Here is a 15,597-nt window from a genome sequence, read left to right on the forward strand (position 1 = left end):
AACAAACCCTCGTAATCTACAATGGGGTTAATCCTCCTATTGTTTTTAACAGACCACTGTACTCTCAAACCTATTGTAAGCTGATCGCAATGCATTTGAAATGCATTTGAGTCGATAAGTTTAAGAAAAAAATTAAGGAGATCGCGCACAGATGTAACATGTTTTTAAGCTCCAGAGTTTGTCATCTGTTCCCATGCTTGCTCGAGTTCCCACTAGAGCTGATGTGTTTAACTTTGTTTTAATCTGAACATTATGTCTGAACAAAAGAAAGACTTGCATTATATATAGCACCTTTCATGACCTCAGGACGTGCTTTACAGCCAGTAAGATACTTTTTGAAGTGCGGTCACTTGTCATGCAGGAAACTTGGCAACAGATAATGGGCGCAAAACTCTAATCCCTTAACGGAAGCTGAACGGCCTTCTGCTAGTGAATGCTGCACCTCCAACCATTCTGGCCTGGCCTGCTTGATGCCCTGTGTTGAGAAGGGCGCTCATGTGGACATCCCGTATGTGTGCTGGAAGCAGCTGGCATGACACAGCACAGCCCTACGGGTTGATGAAATGCCAACTCCTAAATTTGTCCAATTCTATTCAATGAATTTTCTTGCCACTCACCAAAGATCATTCAGCTACAAGAGGGGCCTAGCACTAACATTACACAAAGGACCAGGCACCCAACTTGTAACTTAATTTTGAATAATGTCGGCCAATGCAAAATCTCTGAAAGTACTATGAAGTGTATTTGAGGGTGTTGTGTCGAGTTCTTGGATTTGGCAGTGAATGTTGCGGCATCTTCACAGGGAGGGCAGGGAATTTGGTGACCTGTCTATACAAAGGCTGCAACAGGCGTGGAGGCTGCAGTTGCAGCGCTGCTGGGTTTCAGGGCAAGGGGGAGATGAACAGAGGCTGCAGAGAGGGTGGGCTCTGTGCGATGCGCTCTGCCAAGTTGGAGCTGGATTCCTCCATGATCATGACAGGAGGCTGTCTGGAAGGCTAGCCAGTGCACCCAATATCTTGGCTTTTATGCCCATTAGTATTCTCCTGTATATCATCCCAGCAAGGTCCACACTGATTCCTCTGCAGCAGCATTTGCTCATGTGCTATCGCTTGGCTCCCAGCTGAGTGCGCAGGCAGCCAGCAGCAGGGATGGGAGGCAATTGGGGAAGCTCGGCCCCACACTTTAATCAGGTAAGTGAGCACCAAATTTTCATGCTACTTACTTGCACCTCAGTAGCACAGGAAAGCCATGCATTGTGACGCCCTTACTCAGAAAATAGTGTACACCAGTTTGTAGCCCAGTCTGTTTTAGTGATTTTAGTAGTTTGATATAAATGTTGTTCAGGACACCGAAATGAACTCCCTGCTCTTCTTCAGATGGTACTAGGGAATTTCTAACATCTACCTGAGAGAGCTGATTATGTTTAAAGTCTCATTTGGAGAACCAGCATAGATATTATGGAGTGGGACTTAAGAGTGCTACAACTGACCCAGAGCTCACACCTGAGTAAGTGATTAAGACAATACATCCGGGAGGTGGTACTGTCCTAGCCTCCCTTATGACATTTGTCATTAGACTACCCTTCTGGTTCATTACTATAAGTAATGCTTCACCATAAGTAACAACTGAATGAACAATTCCTTTTGCACTTTCAATAGGCATCAAAAATCTTTTGTGGCTAAAATATATCAAACATCTACTCAGTATAATTCCCTGAATGAGATCAAACCAATGCCATCAAAAGGATCTGGAATGCAGTAAATGGTTCTTCAGAAAATTATGGGTCATTGACTGTGATCTATCATCTGTGGGTTTGGGTCTCTGAAAATTCTGTCCTTTGTATTTAAGTATCTCATTCTTGTCCATTTATTCAAGCTTTGTATGTTATTAAGTAAGCAATGCTCAAAATTGATAATGAAGATGTGATACTTTCCATTTTGAAGGGTTTGGCATTATTCAGGAACTATGTGTCTTGCCTTAATTATAGCCAAATTTGCTGATGATTCAAACGTGTAGGAAAACAAGTGGTGAGGAGGATTGCAAATAGTTTGGAAAGGGATATAGAAAGGTTAAGTCAGTGTGCAGAAAATTGGCAGATGGAGTAAAATATGGGAAAATGTGAACTTGTCCACTTGGTAGGAATAGAAGATCAGAATATTGAACTGGAGAGAGACTGCAAAATACTGCAGTAAGGAGGAATCTACGTGTCCTTGTACAAGAATCTCAAGAAGTTATATAGGTACAGCAAGTAATTAGGTAGGCAAATGGATTGCAAAAGGCCTTAATTGCAAAAGGGATGGCAGATAAGAACAGGGAAGTCTTGCTACAACAATACAGGGTATTGGTGAGATCACACCTAGAGTACTATATACAGTTTTGGTCTCCTTACTTTTGAGTGTAGGCTCTCAGCCAGACATGCATAATAAGGCTATCCAATTTTACTGAAAGAGTTCTTATACCTGTCCTGATTATTGTTGCTTGGCTGAGCTGAGTCTCTCAAAAGTATTATCTCAGCAGGGTGTTCTGTTTTGACAACTGGAGGTGAATGTTGACACTACTTGATTGACTTATTTAAGTGGTTATAATTTCTTTCTGTGATTTCTTTTGTTAATGTCTCAATGTTTCTTTGCACACGATTGAGTTGTGAAGTGTTTGAAGCATATGTTATTGATTATTAATGATCTATCTGATTGACATTTTAATAGGGTGGTGAGAAAGGCAGTTTTTTTTAATCAAAAGATGATTTGTAAATGGGTGTTTATTTTTCTGAACAGTTCCACACATGCTATTGATACTATATGGCTTATTGGCTCTGTACATGGTGTACAGTGGGTGAATGGGCATGGAAGGGCCATAGGTTGGCATGGGGAGTGGGTGAGGAGGTGTGAAGGGTTGGTAGTAAAGGATCACTAAATTTGCTTCTGTGCTTTGTTTGTAGAGGTGGGTGTGAAAGATAATGGCCCAGGTTTTGCAGTAAGAGTAACAGTGAAGTTAACAGCACTCACCATAATTAAGAAGTAATTCTGACAACAATTCCATCCTTCACAAATGCGCAGTTAAACACAGAAATCAGGAAGTTGTTGTCTGATTTGCCCTGCTTCTCCCAAAGCTTGTTACATTGGCACTGTGGCAGTAGGCTTGGTATTCATTAGATGAGGGTGTGAAGTTGGAGTACTTATCCACTAAGCAGCACCAGAAAAAGTTAGGGTTTGTTTATTCAAGTGTAAGTGAATTTTTAATGACAGTAAGTCTTAATCACTACCAAACACCCTCTCAGGCTCCAAATATTTACATGGAATCTCATTGTTTCATTCAGATTTTTGTCTGTGCTCTTGGGTGGAAAAATCCCATAGCACCATGTTTAAGAAGAGCAGGAGAGTTATCCTTTATATTGTGGCTTGTGTTTATCCCTGGATCAATATAACTAGCTAAAAATCTGGCCATTATAATTTCTTAGTGTGGAAACTTGCTGTGCAGAAATTAGCTGTTGTCTTTCACACATTACATTAGTGACCACACTTCAAAAGTACTTGATTGGCTTTCAGACTTGAGGTTGTGTAAGGGTCTGTATAAATGCTAGTTTTTTTAAAAAAAATCCCTTTTTCTCTTTCCATCTCTTATCTCTTGATCAAATCTTTGTTTCCTTCTCTTTATTTTGCCATTAGTACCTGATTTTACATTGAATTAAACATCTCACTTACACCTTCTGGTTTAGACTCTGTGTGCCTCAGTAAGGATGCTTTAACCTGATCGGTTGAGGAGATGTGCAATTGCTTATCATGCTCATGCTGGTCTCTGATGTAGACGATGCCATGGTCTTTGATTATCTGCTAACCACAAATCAAACTATAAAAGCCCACTCACAAACAGAAAATGATGAAGAAGAGTCATAAGGACTCGAAAGGTTAATTCTCGGGTTTTTTTTTCCACAGGTGTTGTTAGACCTGCTGAGCTTTTCCTGCATTTTCTGTTTTTGTTTCAGATTTCCAGCATCCGCAGTATTTTGCTTTTACAAAAGCCCACACAAGTTTTGTGGGCAAGTGTAAATAGGTTTTGCTGACTGACATGTACCTATGTGTTTAACTTTAAATTATTTGGTCTTTATCTTATTAAAGTATTTGGATTAATATTTGTACAGGATGCCCTGCAGTCCCACCTGGTTGAGCAGGCGCCAGAAGACCCAAGTGATCCCATCCAGCAGACAGGTACTAACCATGCACAGTCTCATTTTACTTGTGTGTGCTGAGCTGTGATACCATCAGTCACACAACCCTTGATTTGGAGTTTGAACAGTTTCTCTCAGAATGGTATTAACCCAAGTTTTTGTTTGTATCAGAACCTTTCTGTTGCTTCTGATGAAAACTGGCAATTTCTAAATTCAAAAACAGACATGGGCAAAATCAACATATAAATCTCTAACTAACTGACCAGAAACAACTTTCTGGGAGAATGTGCAACATTACTTTGCTATTTTGAAAGCTTTGTGACCTGAAATTAATAAAGGATTTCAATGTCATACACAGGACAGTTTTATATTCCTTAGGAAAGAAGGATTATTAAACGTGAAAGAGCATGGAACAGAAAGGCCATTTAGCACATCTTCTGACATCTTCAGATCACATATCAGTTGTACTGTCATAGTCGCAACAAATCATCATATCCTGAGGAAATGTATTATGAACTTTCATTTGCCTTTGAGAAACGGGTCAGCAAACTGTATGTCTAACTTTGGATTCTGAATTAAACGTCCAGACAAACTTGTCTTCCTTATAAAACACTTCCAAGACCACAGCAGCTTAGCAATTTTTCAATCCACATAGCATTTAATTATCTATCTTTATTATCACTATATAGTCTTCAGTCTTTTTCTAGCCAATTATTTAAGAGCATATTATTTAGCAGGATGTTAATGCTTCAGCTGAGAGTCTACTCTTGCACATCATTGAAGGGTGGGACATTCTTTCACATTTTGTTTGGAGTAATCTGCTTGGGAATGTGCAAGCTGAAGCTTTAAGTGACTCGGTGAGGGATTTTAGTCTTATGTTTTCTCTGATTCTCTTTATTTCCCTCTATACTCATACTTTTCATGAAGCATTGTGTTATGTTACTTTCCATTCTTACAGTTCCCCAAGAAAGTGATGAGGAGAAAATTGGACGACTAGAAGAGCAGCTGATTGAGGACTTAACTCATTTAGACCCCAGAGTTATCCTGCACCCATCACTTAAAATAGGTGACTGGTACTTATATATCACTGCATGAAAGTTTATGCCAATATGCTAGTCAGTGAAAGATGTTAATACATACCAAAATGATTTGAGATGTATCTAGTTGTCTTGATTCCTAGTTTGCTTTCATCTAATTCATGTGACCATTTTTATGTTACAGCATTATAATATATTATGGAAAAAGATAAAAACATGAGCCACAGCCTGTTTTTATGCTGGTTAATGTATTCTTTATAAAGCTTTATGTCTGAATGTATTCCCCTTACAGCTGGTGTTAAGCCGAGTTCCCTGATGTCAACAGTCAGCCTAAACCTGAAACCCTTAGGAGTGGTAATATTGCCTACATCAGCAGGAGTCATTAAACCTGATTGGAGAGACACCTTTGAAAGTTCTCCCTCCAAACAAACTGACCAGGGTCCTCTAGGTGAGAAACAGCTAATTTAGCAAGGAATGATCTACTATATATCTGTGCATTAAACAAAAATGTTTGACACCATGCACTGATGGGGCTCACAGTTAGTTCCTCCCTCATCCATATCAGTATTGACTTTATCTTTGCAAATGGGCTCGACTTATTTTGTATTTTTGTCAATGACTATGAAAATTTGGACTAATTTTTTTCTGAAGATTGTAATTAAAATTCAAAGACAAGACTGAATTCAAACTTTTAATTCTAAGATTAAAACATTGATTAGTAGGCCGAGCATTTTTAGGATAGATATTAGAAATTGAAATGCAATTAATTTCTTAGTGTTCATTTAAGTGCCTTGTTACTTTATTGTGGATTTCTGAGTTTTGAGAAAGAAAACAATGTCAAAGGTTTTTAAAAATAATCTGGAAAAAAAAATGAAATATAAAAAGCAACATTGTTCACCATTTATAAAGTATGACTGAAATTTCACCATTTGTAAAGTATGACTGAAATTTGGTAAGTCTCTATTCAAAACCTAGGTGGTTTTCTTTTTTAATGAAAGCACTATAACCAAATAAAATTGGAAAGAAGCTATTTTTTCTGCTAACTAAAATTGTTCTGCTTCCAACATGTCTTGTCTTCTATATGTTGTGAGGAGATATCAAGCTGAGACCAGGAAATTTGGAATGGCGCAGTTGGAGGGAGATGAGAGGCTGCTGTTAGCTATTTGAGCCACATTGTTAGATGTTTGTGAACAGCTTACCTGTGCTGTCTGTTTAGATATATGAACATAAGTTCTGTTTCTCGATGTTTTCCCAAGTAGTGATCTCAAGCATATCTAATCAACAAGAGTTCTAACTCCCTTTCTTTGTCTAAAAGCAATTTTATCTTCTGCCTCCTTCCCTACCCCTCTGACTCAGGAATGCCATTCCATGGTGCAATTAGTGGGTTAGCTGTCCACCCTTAGTCCACTCCAGTGCTCCCTCTATCTAACTCAGTGTTTGAGAGTTGACTCAGCTTTAGATTATTGGTTCAAATCCTCACTTTGTTCAGATAACTTCTGTCTTTTTAAGAAGACAAATAGAAAAACATTATTCTCCCCTTTCCCATTTTTATAAGTAGAATGCATTTCACTGGAAGATTCTTGGTTCTTACAGCAGTTTTTCCAAATTGGTTGTAAATCTAGATTCTTAAAATAGCCAGCAAATTGATCAGCAATGAAGCCTTAATTTTAATCTTTACTTCTCCCTACTCCCAGTCTTGATTTGTGCATCAATAATAGCCGCCAATTTTAGATTTGAAATTTTTGTGTGGTTGCAGTTGGTGTGGTCTTCCCTAACATCTTTTTTTAATGAACATTCTGCAGAAGAAGAAATTCCCTTTGTTTCCAGAACAGGAAAAACAAATGATTTCACAAAGCTTAAGGGCTGGAAGCAAAAGCTTGTACAACAGTCTGGGACATCAGTTTCCAAAGAGACCGAAGCAAGTAAGTTCATAAATTGGTACTTTCTTGTGACCGAATAAAGTTAATGGGGGTAGATTTCAACTGGTAACCAAGTAGAGTGGTTCATCCTATCTAGTGTAGAAGCTATTTGATTTTTGATTCACTCCATTGAAACCTGTAGAATAAAAATCAAGGTGGGTCTGTTGCGGCAGTCAATTGGTTCAAAGCACATTCACACCCAGGCAAAAAAATTGAAAGCTATCCCCAAAATGATTGTCCTGAACCCATGTTCAATGAACACAGGCTGCTGTTAGCCATTGTACCACCTTCCCCTCAGCTTCAGCTACCCCGATCTTGTTAAATTTCTCCCATTCCTGATGGCTGGTAGTTCCTCTTTTTTCCCTTCTCCTACCTTCAAACCCTGTTGCCTACCCTCATTTACTTGATAGTCGTTGCAACACCTAAAGTGATCCAATCATCCATTGCTTTTTGGCCGCGAGCTGCTTATTGTTCTTTGTGACTTGATGGCTCAATGGAAATGAGGTACAACAACAAGGGAGCCTCAAATCTTCGCTGGTCAGGTGCTGGGATTGATCCAGGTGGTAATGTTTGTTTTTCACTATATGGGCATAACAGTGAGAGTTTGCCATCAAGGAAGAAATGCAATGTTCAGCCTGGGGCTTTATATTTTCATTAAAATGTATCAGTGCATCTCTTGAGCAGAGTGCCTGCAGATACACAGTAGCAACTAAGGATGCTTTTTGTTTTTTAATCCATGTAAACTTTGCCATTTAAAGTCAAAGCTAGCTTTCCCAAAGCAACTTGATTCAGTTTATGGCAGTAGTCATGTTAAAGAGTTGCACACCTGCCACCAGACAGCTGTGGTGAGGAGGGGGACCTCAGTTGAAATACTCTACTTCAGTCAATGAAAGTTTCTTTGGAGTCAGCAACAGTAGCAAATGAACTGATGCTTTGTTTTGGTGTTTGTTCTAGGTACCAGTCTGGAAAGCACCATGAAAAATCGCTCTGCCTTCCTAAGTGACAAACTGGATGAATACCTGGAAAATGAAGAGAAAATCATCAAACAGCGAGCTGATCTTTGTGTTAGCAAAATATCAAAAGTTGTGTATCAGATGCCCACCAAAAGTTCTAGTTATGTCCGAACGTTGGATAGCGTGTTAAAACACCGGGCACCCGAAGCCACCCTTGGACAGCCCCATTCATCCAGTCGAGCTATGGTTTCCTCACAGCCCATTTCAGTTGGCTCTGTTTCCAAAGCCACCAAACAGAGTGGAAAAGTCGTGGGGTCCGACTTGACTAGGAAAGAGAGGAAGCCTACGTGCAGTGCAAAACCAACCTCAAAAACAGCGAGCCCACCAATTAAAACTTCCAATTTCCCGCTGTGTTCTGCACGCATGAGACCCCCTGCACTATCCCAAAAACAGATAAAGTTGATGGATCTGGAGAACGGCGCCCTCTGGGATGGGAAGTCAAGGACTTATATTACAGAGGAACGAGCAGAGGCATCTCTTATTACCCTACTAACAGCAGAGGTATCAGTTCTGTTTTATATTGGAGAAGAGAAACTGGAGAAATGTGTTGACAAAGGGCTAGAAACGTTCAAAGCTCGAGGAGATTGACATCTATTTTAAAATAGAAACTGTGGTGCAGCCATAATAAATGTTATTGATCGAGTTAAATGCAGTTGGGGGCAAAAAAAGACAACAGGCAGAATTTTACGCTTATTGTTGCCTGGTAGTCCCAACCATTTGTGAAATAGGGCGTGATTGCGCTGGCTTACGAAATTTTGGTCAGTTGGCATGCACAGAAGTCGGAAGAGTGCTTGCCGGCAGTTAAAGATCTAATTAAGTTGATTTAAATGGCAATTAATTGGGACTTTATGTGGCCCGTAAACTTATACACTTGGCACATGGGCCACATGACCAGACGGCCTTCACACTTTTCATGAATTCTATATCCAGGGTGGGATAAAAGTCCCACAGACAAATGCAATGATGATTAGTTACGAGTTTGGTTGTGAGTGGTTTGAAGCTGGTTTACTGATATTTTTGTGTTGTTCTGGAGAACTCTGTGCTTTGTTAGCATTTGCAGAGGCCTTCAGCCATTAAGACCCTTCGGTGCAGAAACCCGTGGAAACATAGCATGGGAATGGGGATAGTGTATTCTGCTGGAGGGACCTCCTTGGAAGTGGAGGGGGAGGGCCAGAAGGAAGAAGGAGGCTAGTTGCTTGAAAACGGCGTCCCAGAATGGGGGACCTGTGGATCAAGAGGCACAACCAGAAAGGATGCAGGGCTAGCAGGAAGTGCAAGGCAGAAGGGTCTGGAGAATGTGCCATTATCCAGCAGGCATGGTATACACGCAGTGCTCCTGCTTCCTGGACTTGTCTGAGGTTCAGTGCCAAAGAAGGAGACTGTCAACTCCATATGCCAGATGATTGGTCCAGAGATCGCCTCCAACTGTGTAGGTAGCCACCCTGTGCCAGTGGCTCTTAAGGTGTCAGTAGACCTGAACTTTGATGCCTTGGGTTCTTTCAGGGGTCAGTGGGAGATCTGTGTGGTGTCACCCAGTGGCTGCCCACAGCTGCACCAAGCTAGTCAATGATGCTCTGTTCCAAAGGGTCAGCACCTTCATTCACTCCCAGACCAATGCAGCTAATCTGGCTGCGTCAGTCAGAGGCCTCGCTGCAATTGCAGGATTTCACTGCATTCAGGGAGCCTTTGACTGCACGTATGTGGCCATAAAGGTGCCGGCGGGAGCTGGGTGCCTTCATCAATAGATGTCCAGATTGTGTGTGACCACAGGAGTCAGATATTGTAGGTTTGCACCAGGGTTTTGTCCCAACTTCAACCAGGTTTGCACCAGGTATCCAGGAAGCTTTCATGATGCCTACAAACTCCGTCACTCCTAGGTGCTTTCCGTGGCTCCAGTTTGCGTGGATGGTTGGTTTCTGGGAGACGAAGGCCATCTGCTGAAAGGTGGCTTATGTTGTCACTGAGGCACCCAAGAACAGAAGCTGCAGACAGCTATAATCGCAGTCCTGCCTCCACAAAGGCAGTAATTGAGAGGACCAAGCACCCACTCAAGATGAGGTTCTGCTACCTGTGCTGCTCAGGGGGAGTTCTTCAATATCCATGTTTCCCTTATTGTTGTTTGCTGCGCATTGCACAACCTCTGACAAGGGGGGGACCCGCTGGACGATGAAAACAGCAATCCTGCTCAGCAAGCCACAGAGGATGATTCAAGTGCTGGGTCTGAGGAGAAGCTGGAGGAGCCCCAGGGTGAGGAGCAGGATCCCGATGTGAGGATCCTTATGGGAGGCAGGGAGGCCTTGATCCAGAGGATTTTCAGCTAGACAGCCAAACCAAGGATTCAAGGTGATGGCAAGGGGTATGCCACCTTACTAATCTTTCCTGATAAGGCATTCGTGACACCCTTAAGTCAAGGTCTGACCTCTGAAATAAACTTTGCAGCCCTTCCTCTTTGTCACAAGGGAGTTCCAGGCCTCTTTCGTATCAAATGCATGAAGCACACTGAGACCATTGCACATAACAAGACATTTTCATAATGAAGGCAAATATGTAAATGAACCAGTACACCTGCGCCAAGGAAACATAAATTACCCATGACAACCCCTTATATGATCATAGTGACTTAAACTTCTATTTGCGAATGCTACATCTTGGTGCCCCCTGCCCGTCTCCCTTGCTGGCAGCTGAATGGGAGACAGCCTGCTGACTCTGATGTCTTGTTGGCCTTGATGGGTGGCTGCTCTCAGGTCGCCAGAGCCTTTGCAGGCCCCGTCTGGATGAGAGAGTCCAGCGCCATGGCTGGACACTCCTCAGTCATTGCGGTCTCATCAGATGTGACAGCCTCTGGCAGAGGAGCTGCTGCCATCATCCAGATCACCATAGATGCATGAGCAGCTAGCAGAGTTACTAGGTGCCTCATCTATGTCTCACGCTGGCAGTGACCTAATTGTGTGTGACCACAGGAATCAGATATTGCAGGTTTACACCAGGTTTCCAGGAAGCTTTCATGATGCCTACAACCTCAGTCACTCCTAGGTGCCAACGCTTTTCGTGCTGATGCCACTGCCAGTGTCTGTGCTTGCAGACCTGAAAGCAACCCCAGAAACTCCTGGTTGAGTTCTTGGAGCTGCCTGTACATGAGAGTTGTCACTCTCTGGAGGAGGCTGTGCACTGTGAACTATGGGTCAACGCAGTGGTCAGGCTCCACATGGACTCCTTTAAGACAGACACATGGCACACGGACCCTCAGGGATCTCTGCCAGATCCTCCTGCACATCCTGCTGGACATCTGGCATCTGCCACCTGATGGACGACTTCAGAGGCTCATCATCTGCCTCAGAATCAGCATCGTCTTGGGCTCCAGCACTCCTCCGACTGCTGGTGCCCTGTGGACTCTCTGCCTCTGCCAGCACCTCAAGCAAATGTGATGTGCCTTCACCACTGTGCAACACCATCTAATCTGAGGCGCTTATGCCCACCAGCATTCCTGTATCTGCGCTGGTGGATGGTGCAGAGGGAGAACGTGATGTGGGCATCTGGCAGATGCTCCTCCTCAGAGGTTAAAGAGGGCTCCTCAGGGTCCATTTGAGGTCATGATGATGAGGCCTCTGAGGGAGGAAGCGAAAAATGTCAGCATGGACCATCATTACAAAGTCAGTGTATATATTCTGCTTTCTCATACATTTAATATCTGGCTGAGCAAATAGTTAGAAATGGACGAACAAAGGGAATAAAGGCATTTCACATGCCAGTCTTACAGCGACAGCCCCACATCTCTGAGACACCACACCAATCTCTTTTCTTTCCATTGGACTCCCACCCTCATCTGACTCCCCTGTCTGTCCGCAAACTGTGGACCTGACTCCACACTCACAGGCCATTTCCAAAGCCTGCTTCTCCGCCTGACTGAAGATGAGCAGGTTTGGTATCCCTCCACCAGTACATCCTCGCTGCAGCGAATTGTAATTCCTCCTGTAAGGGGAGGAAGTTCTGCCGTTAGTTCCCCAACATGCTGCCACATTGCAGCCTCCCCACCCCCAAAGACACAGGAACAGTTGCCCGTCACATTGTCACACATCACCCTGACCTACATGCTAGCCATGGTCTATCAAGGCACATGATATGCCACAATGTGCTCTGCATTTTACACCCCTGAACACCAAGGTGCTACCACCCACAAAGACATCTACCCAAAGTTCCAACTGGAATCAATCCTTGCCCTGTCGGAGCACAGAAGGTCTTTGAGCCTTTTGCTGCACAGGATCCAGTTTTGGTGTACAACGTCATGACTGCTGACCAAGGCCGCCACCACCGTCCAGGCCTTCTTGTGGACGTGAGGCCTCCTCTTGCCGCCCCTTTGCAGCAGGATGTGATGGCGGTCATTTACTGCCTCCAGTAAGATCCTCAGGCACTTAGGTGAGAAACGGGGGGCAAACTGGATCTGGACATTTCTGTCATGCCTGGCATGGGATCTATGCCATCTTGCATACTGTAACAGCACTCCAAGTCGGTAAAGGAGACCAAACACTGCAGACATGCTCGCTGAGGCTCTGAACACAGACTTCAAGCCTGCAGGGAGCTGCATTTAAATCCCCCTCCTGCACACTGACTGTTTCTGGCACCTGTCCTCTTCCCGCCCCTCCTGGCAGCGCTGAGCTAGTCTCAGCATGCGGTTCACAATGGCCAGTAGTTAATTGGCCAGCCAGCGTGAAATTGCGGTTGACAGCCGATCATAGGCAGGAATAGATTTCACATCCATGTCCGGGCCTGCCAATCACGCTTGCATGCCACGCTGGAAGTTCAGGCCGGTATCTTAATCAACTTTCAAACATTCATGGGAAGTATATTTTTGTTAAAACAAAGATAGCCTTATGCTTTGCTTTAACAATATATTAATTATAGACTGGCTAATTTTCACATTTGTTCAACCTGTGCACCAAAGAGTAGACCTACTGAGTGGGGAAAATTATGCCACATGGCCCTTTTGAAGAGTTGTGGTGCCCCGTTGTAAACATTCAAGCATATACATGCACCTTGTGCTGTCTTGTTAGGTTCAGTCATTCCTTTAGACTCCAGTTCCTCTGAAGACATTTGGTACATTTTAAACAAATTAGTGATACCTATTGTCTGTGGTTTTCCTGCCTTCTCGACATTGTATGCCTTGTAATTTGTTATCTTCCAAGTTATATTTTTACAAGGAAAGTCTGTCATATTCCCGATACCATTGCTGTTGTTTTTGTTCTTCGCTGACGGATTAACTGGTGAGGTAAACGTTGTAGGAAGCACATCTCAGATGTGTGCTCATTGAAAGTCAGCTGGAGATTTGTGCAGGCCTATTGAAGGGTATTGAAATTATGGTCTAAGCAGGAGAAAAATAGTGTTGCAAAAGACGGGACTAGATTTTTGCTGAACCAGCCCCATAAAACGGACAGAAAAACATGGGACTCTTAAGTAGGTTGCTTCCTTTTCTATAAGTACTATCGATAAACTTCATCGTAAAGGAAATGATGTGTTCACCTAAGTTAAGGTTAACTGAGTATGATTTAATATTGGATTGAGTTAGTAATAAAAATGCATATTTCCCACATCATCTCCTAGGGGACGCTTCAATCAAGAAAACATCGGATGATACCTAAGCGGGCACCAGTGTGTAAGAATGAGTTCTGCCGTCTAGGCTGCATTTGTTCCAGTCTGTCACAGATGAAGCAGCCGCCCACACATTGTCGCAAGCCAGAGTGCATGTTCAACTGCAAGTGCCCAAAGCGTGAGGTGTTGGTGCTAAAGACATTTGGGAGACGCAGGAGGCAACTGAACAAGGCACTGCGGGAGGATTTGATATTCTACGATGCACTAGCAGATGATGATGAGTGGAAACCAAGAACCAGAAAGAGAAAAAAGAAGAAAGTGGTTGAATATGGTTAGTGCTTGCCACATTAATTATCTAATGAAGAACAGGGTTTGGTAACTGAGTGGAAATTGAAATTACTAGTCTGCAAACACAGATTGCACGTTTCTCCAGATTTACAGGCCAAATCTCTCAGCCATCTGCTGCAAGACTTTCGTTCTTCACAGTGCACAGTTACAACAGTTATAATGAAACGGCTCACATTTCTGATGAAATATTCTTAAAGAAAATTGTGACTCTAATATTTTGCAGTGAATTCTTAATAAACAAAGATATAAACAAATTTCAATTTAAGTAAGCTTATTTTATAATTCTTCCTGTTGGACTTTCTGTACATGCCAAAAGGTCTGATTTTCTTTTGTTTAATGGCCAGTAACTATTGGGCATTTTGGTAATGGAAGCGGTTTATATTATTACTTTTAAGATCATGATATTTACTCGAGGCTGGGAAAAGTTGGAGGTGGGGGTGGATGTCGTGTTTTTTGAGGGTGTTTTGGATGGAAAACCTGGAAGTATAGCATTCCCAGATCTTCAGACAAAATTGATTGCAGGACATCTTTTAAATTAACAGGTTTCCCCTCTGACAACGAGCCAGAGACACAGGCTTGGATATTTGTCGGGCAGGAAAGCAACCAGAGAGTGATTGTTGGAGAGCCTGACATCTGATTGGGGTGGGGGATGGACATGGTGGTGGTGCAGGAGGATAACATTCCTGATTCTCCTGGTCCACAAGCAGAGCAGTAAAGGTATTTACCTCATGGGTCCAGCTCTCCTCACCCTCTTTTACTTGCCAGAATTTCTCAGGCTCAAGAATTCTGGTTTCCATGAGTTTAAAAGAATAATACTATTCAGAGTTACGTCTGAGCTTTCCTCTTCTTCACCAGCTCCTTCACTTGTGATACCAAACCCTTCCCCCTTACGCTCAGTCTAAGCAGACTCCCGTGTGCTTAAGTGACTATACACTAGAATCTATACCTCACTTACCTTTTTGCTTTTGACTTCCTCATTTGGTCTTGTCTGCTTCTTTGCCATCTACTGTCCTGACTATTTCTCGCTCTGTGTTGCTTGCATCTTACCTTTTTTTTCTACGGTTGCTGTTGCTATTGTCATTTTTGTGCCTCCTATCATGTATTCTACCATTATCTGGAGTCCATCATAAATTTAATATGCTTTGAAGCTTCCACCTCACTCTTTCTGGGCCTGCAAATTTGTAATGTTGCTTCCTGATTGGTGACAAATGGCTACTCCTAAATTGATATAAATCTGCCAGTCAGGGAGCAGGTTGCCCTAAAAATGTGCAGAATGAGGCTATAAGTCTGCACTGTGCACAAGTTTATTCTTTGATGGGATGTGGGTATTGCTGGCAAGTCTAGTATTTATTGCCCATCCTTAATTGCCCTTGAACTAAGTGGCTTTCTAGACAATTTCAGAAGGCAGTCAAGTGTTAACCACATTGCTGTGGTTCTGGAGTCACATGTCGGCCAGACCAGGTAAGGGCATGAGTGAAGCAAATGCGTTTTTGGGACAATCAATGATGGTTTCATGGCCACCGTTACTGAGA

At 42.8% G+C, this 15,597-nt stretch overlaps 1 protein-coding gene across 3 annotated transcripts in view; it reads left to right on the forward strand.

Annotated features, from left to right (window-relative positions):
- mgaa (MAX dimerization protein MGA a) overlaps positions 1 to 15,597 on the forward strand; it is a 115,198-nt gene that overhangs the window by 37,822 nt on the left and 61,779 nt on the right. For all 3 annotated transcript variants that reach the window (XM_041214335.1, XM_041214337.1, XM_041214336.1), the window contains exons 4-9: positions 4,139 to 4,205; positions 5,124 to 5,231; positions 5,495 to 5,650; positions 7,005 to 7,124; positions 8,076 to 8,635; positions 13,730 to 14,048. In XM_041214335.1, coding sequence (XP_041070269.1) covers positions 4,139 to 4,205; positions 5,124 to 5,231; positions 5,495 to 5,650; positions 7,005 to 7,124; positions 8,076 to 8,635; positions 13,730 to 14,048 — 1,330 coding nt within the window. The remainder of the gene's footprint in view (positions 1 to 4,138; positions 4,206 to 5,123; positions 5,232 to 5,494; positions 5,651 to 7,004; positions 7,125 to 8,075; positions 8,636 to 13,729; positions 14,049 to 15,597) is intronic.

The sequence above is a fragment of the Carcharodon carcharias genome, chromosome 20 (genome assembly GCF_017639515.1).
Source record: "Carcharodon carcharias isolate sCarCar2 chromosome 20, sCarCar2.pri, whole genome shotgun sequence".
Classification (NCBI taxonomy): domain Eukaryota; kingdom Metazoa; phylum Chordata; class Chondrichthyes; order Lamniformes; family Lamnidae; genus Carcharodon; species Carcharodon carcharias.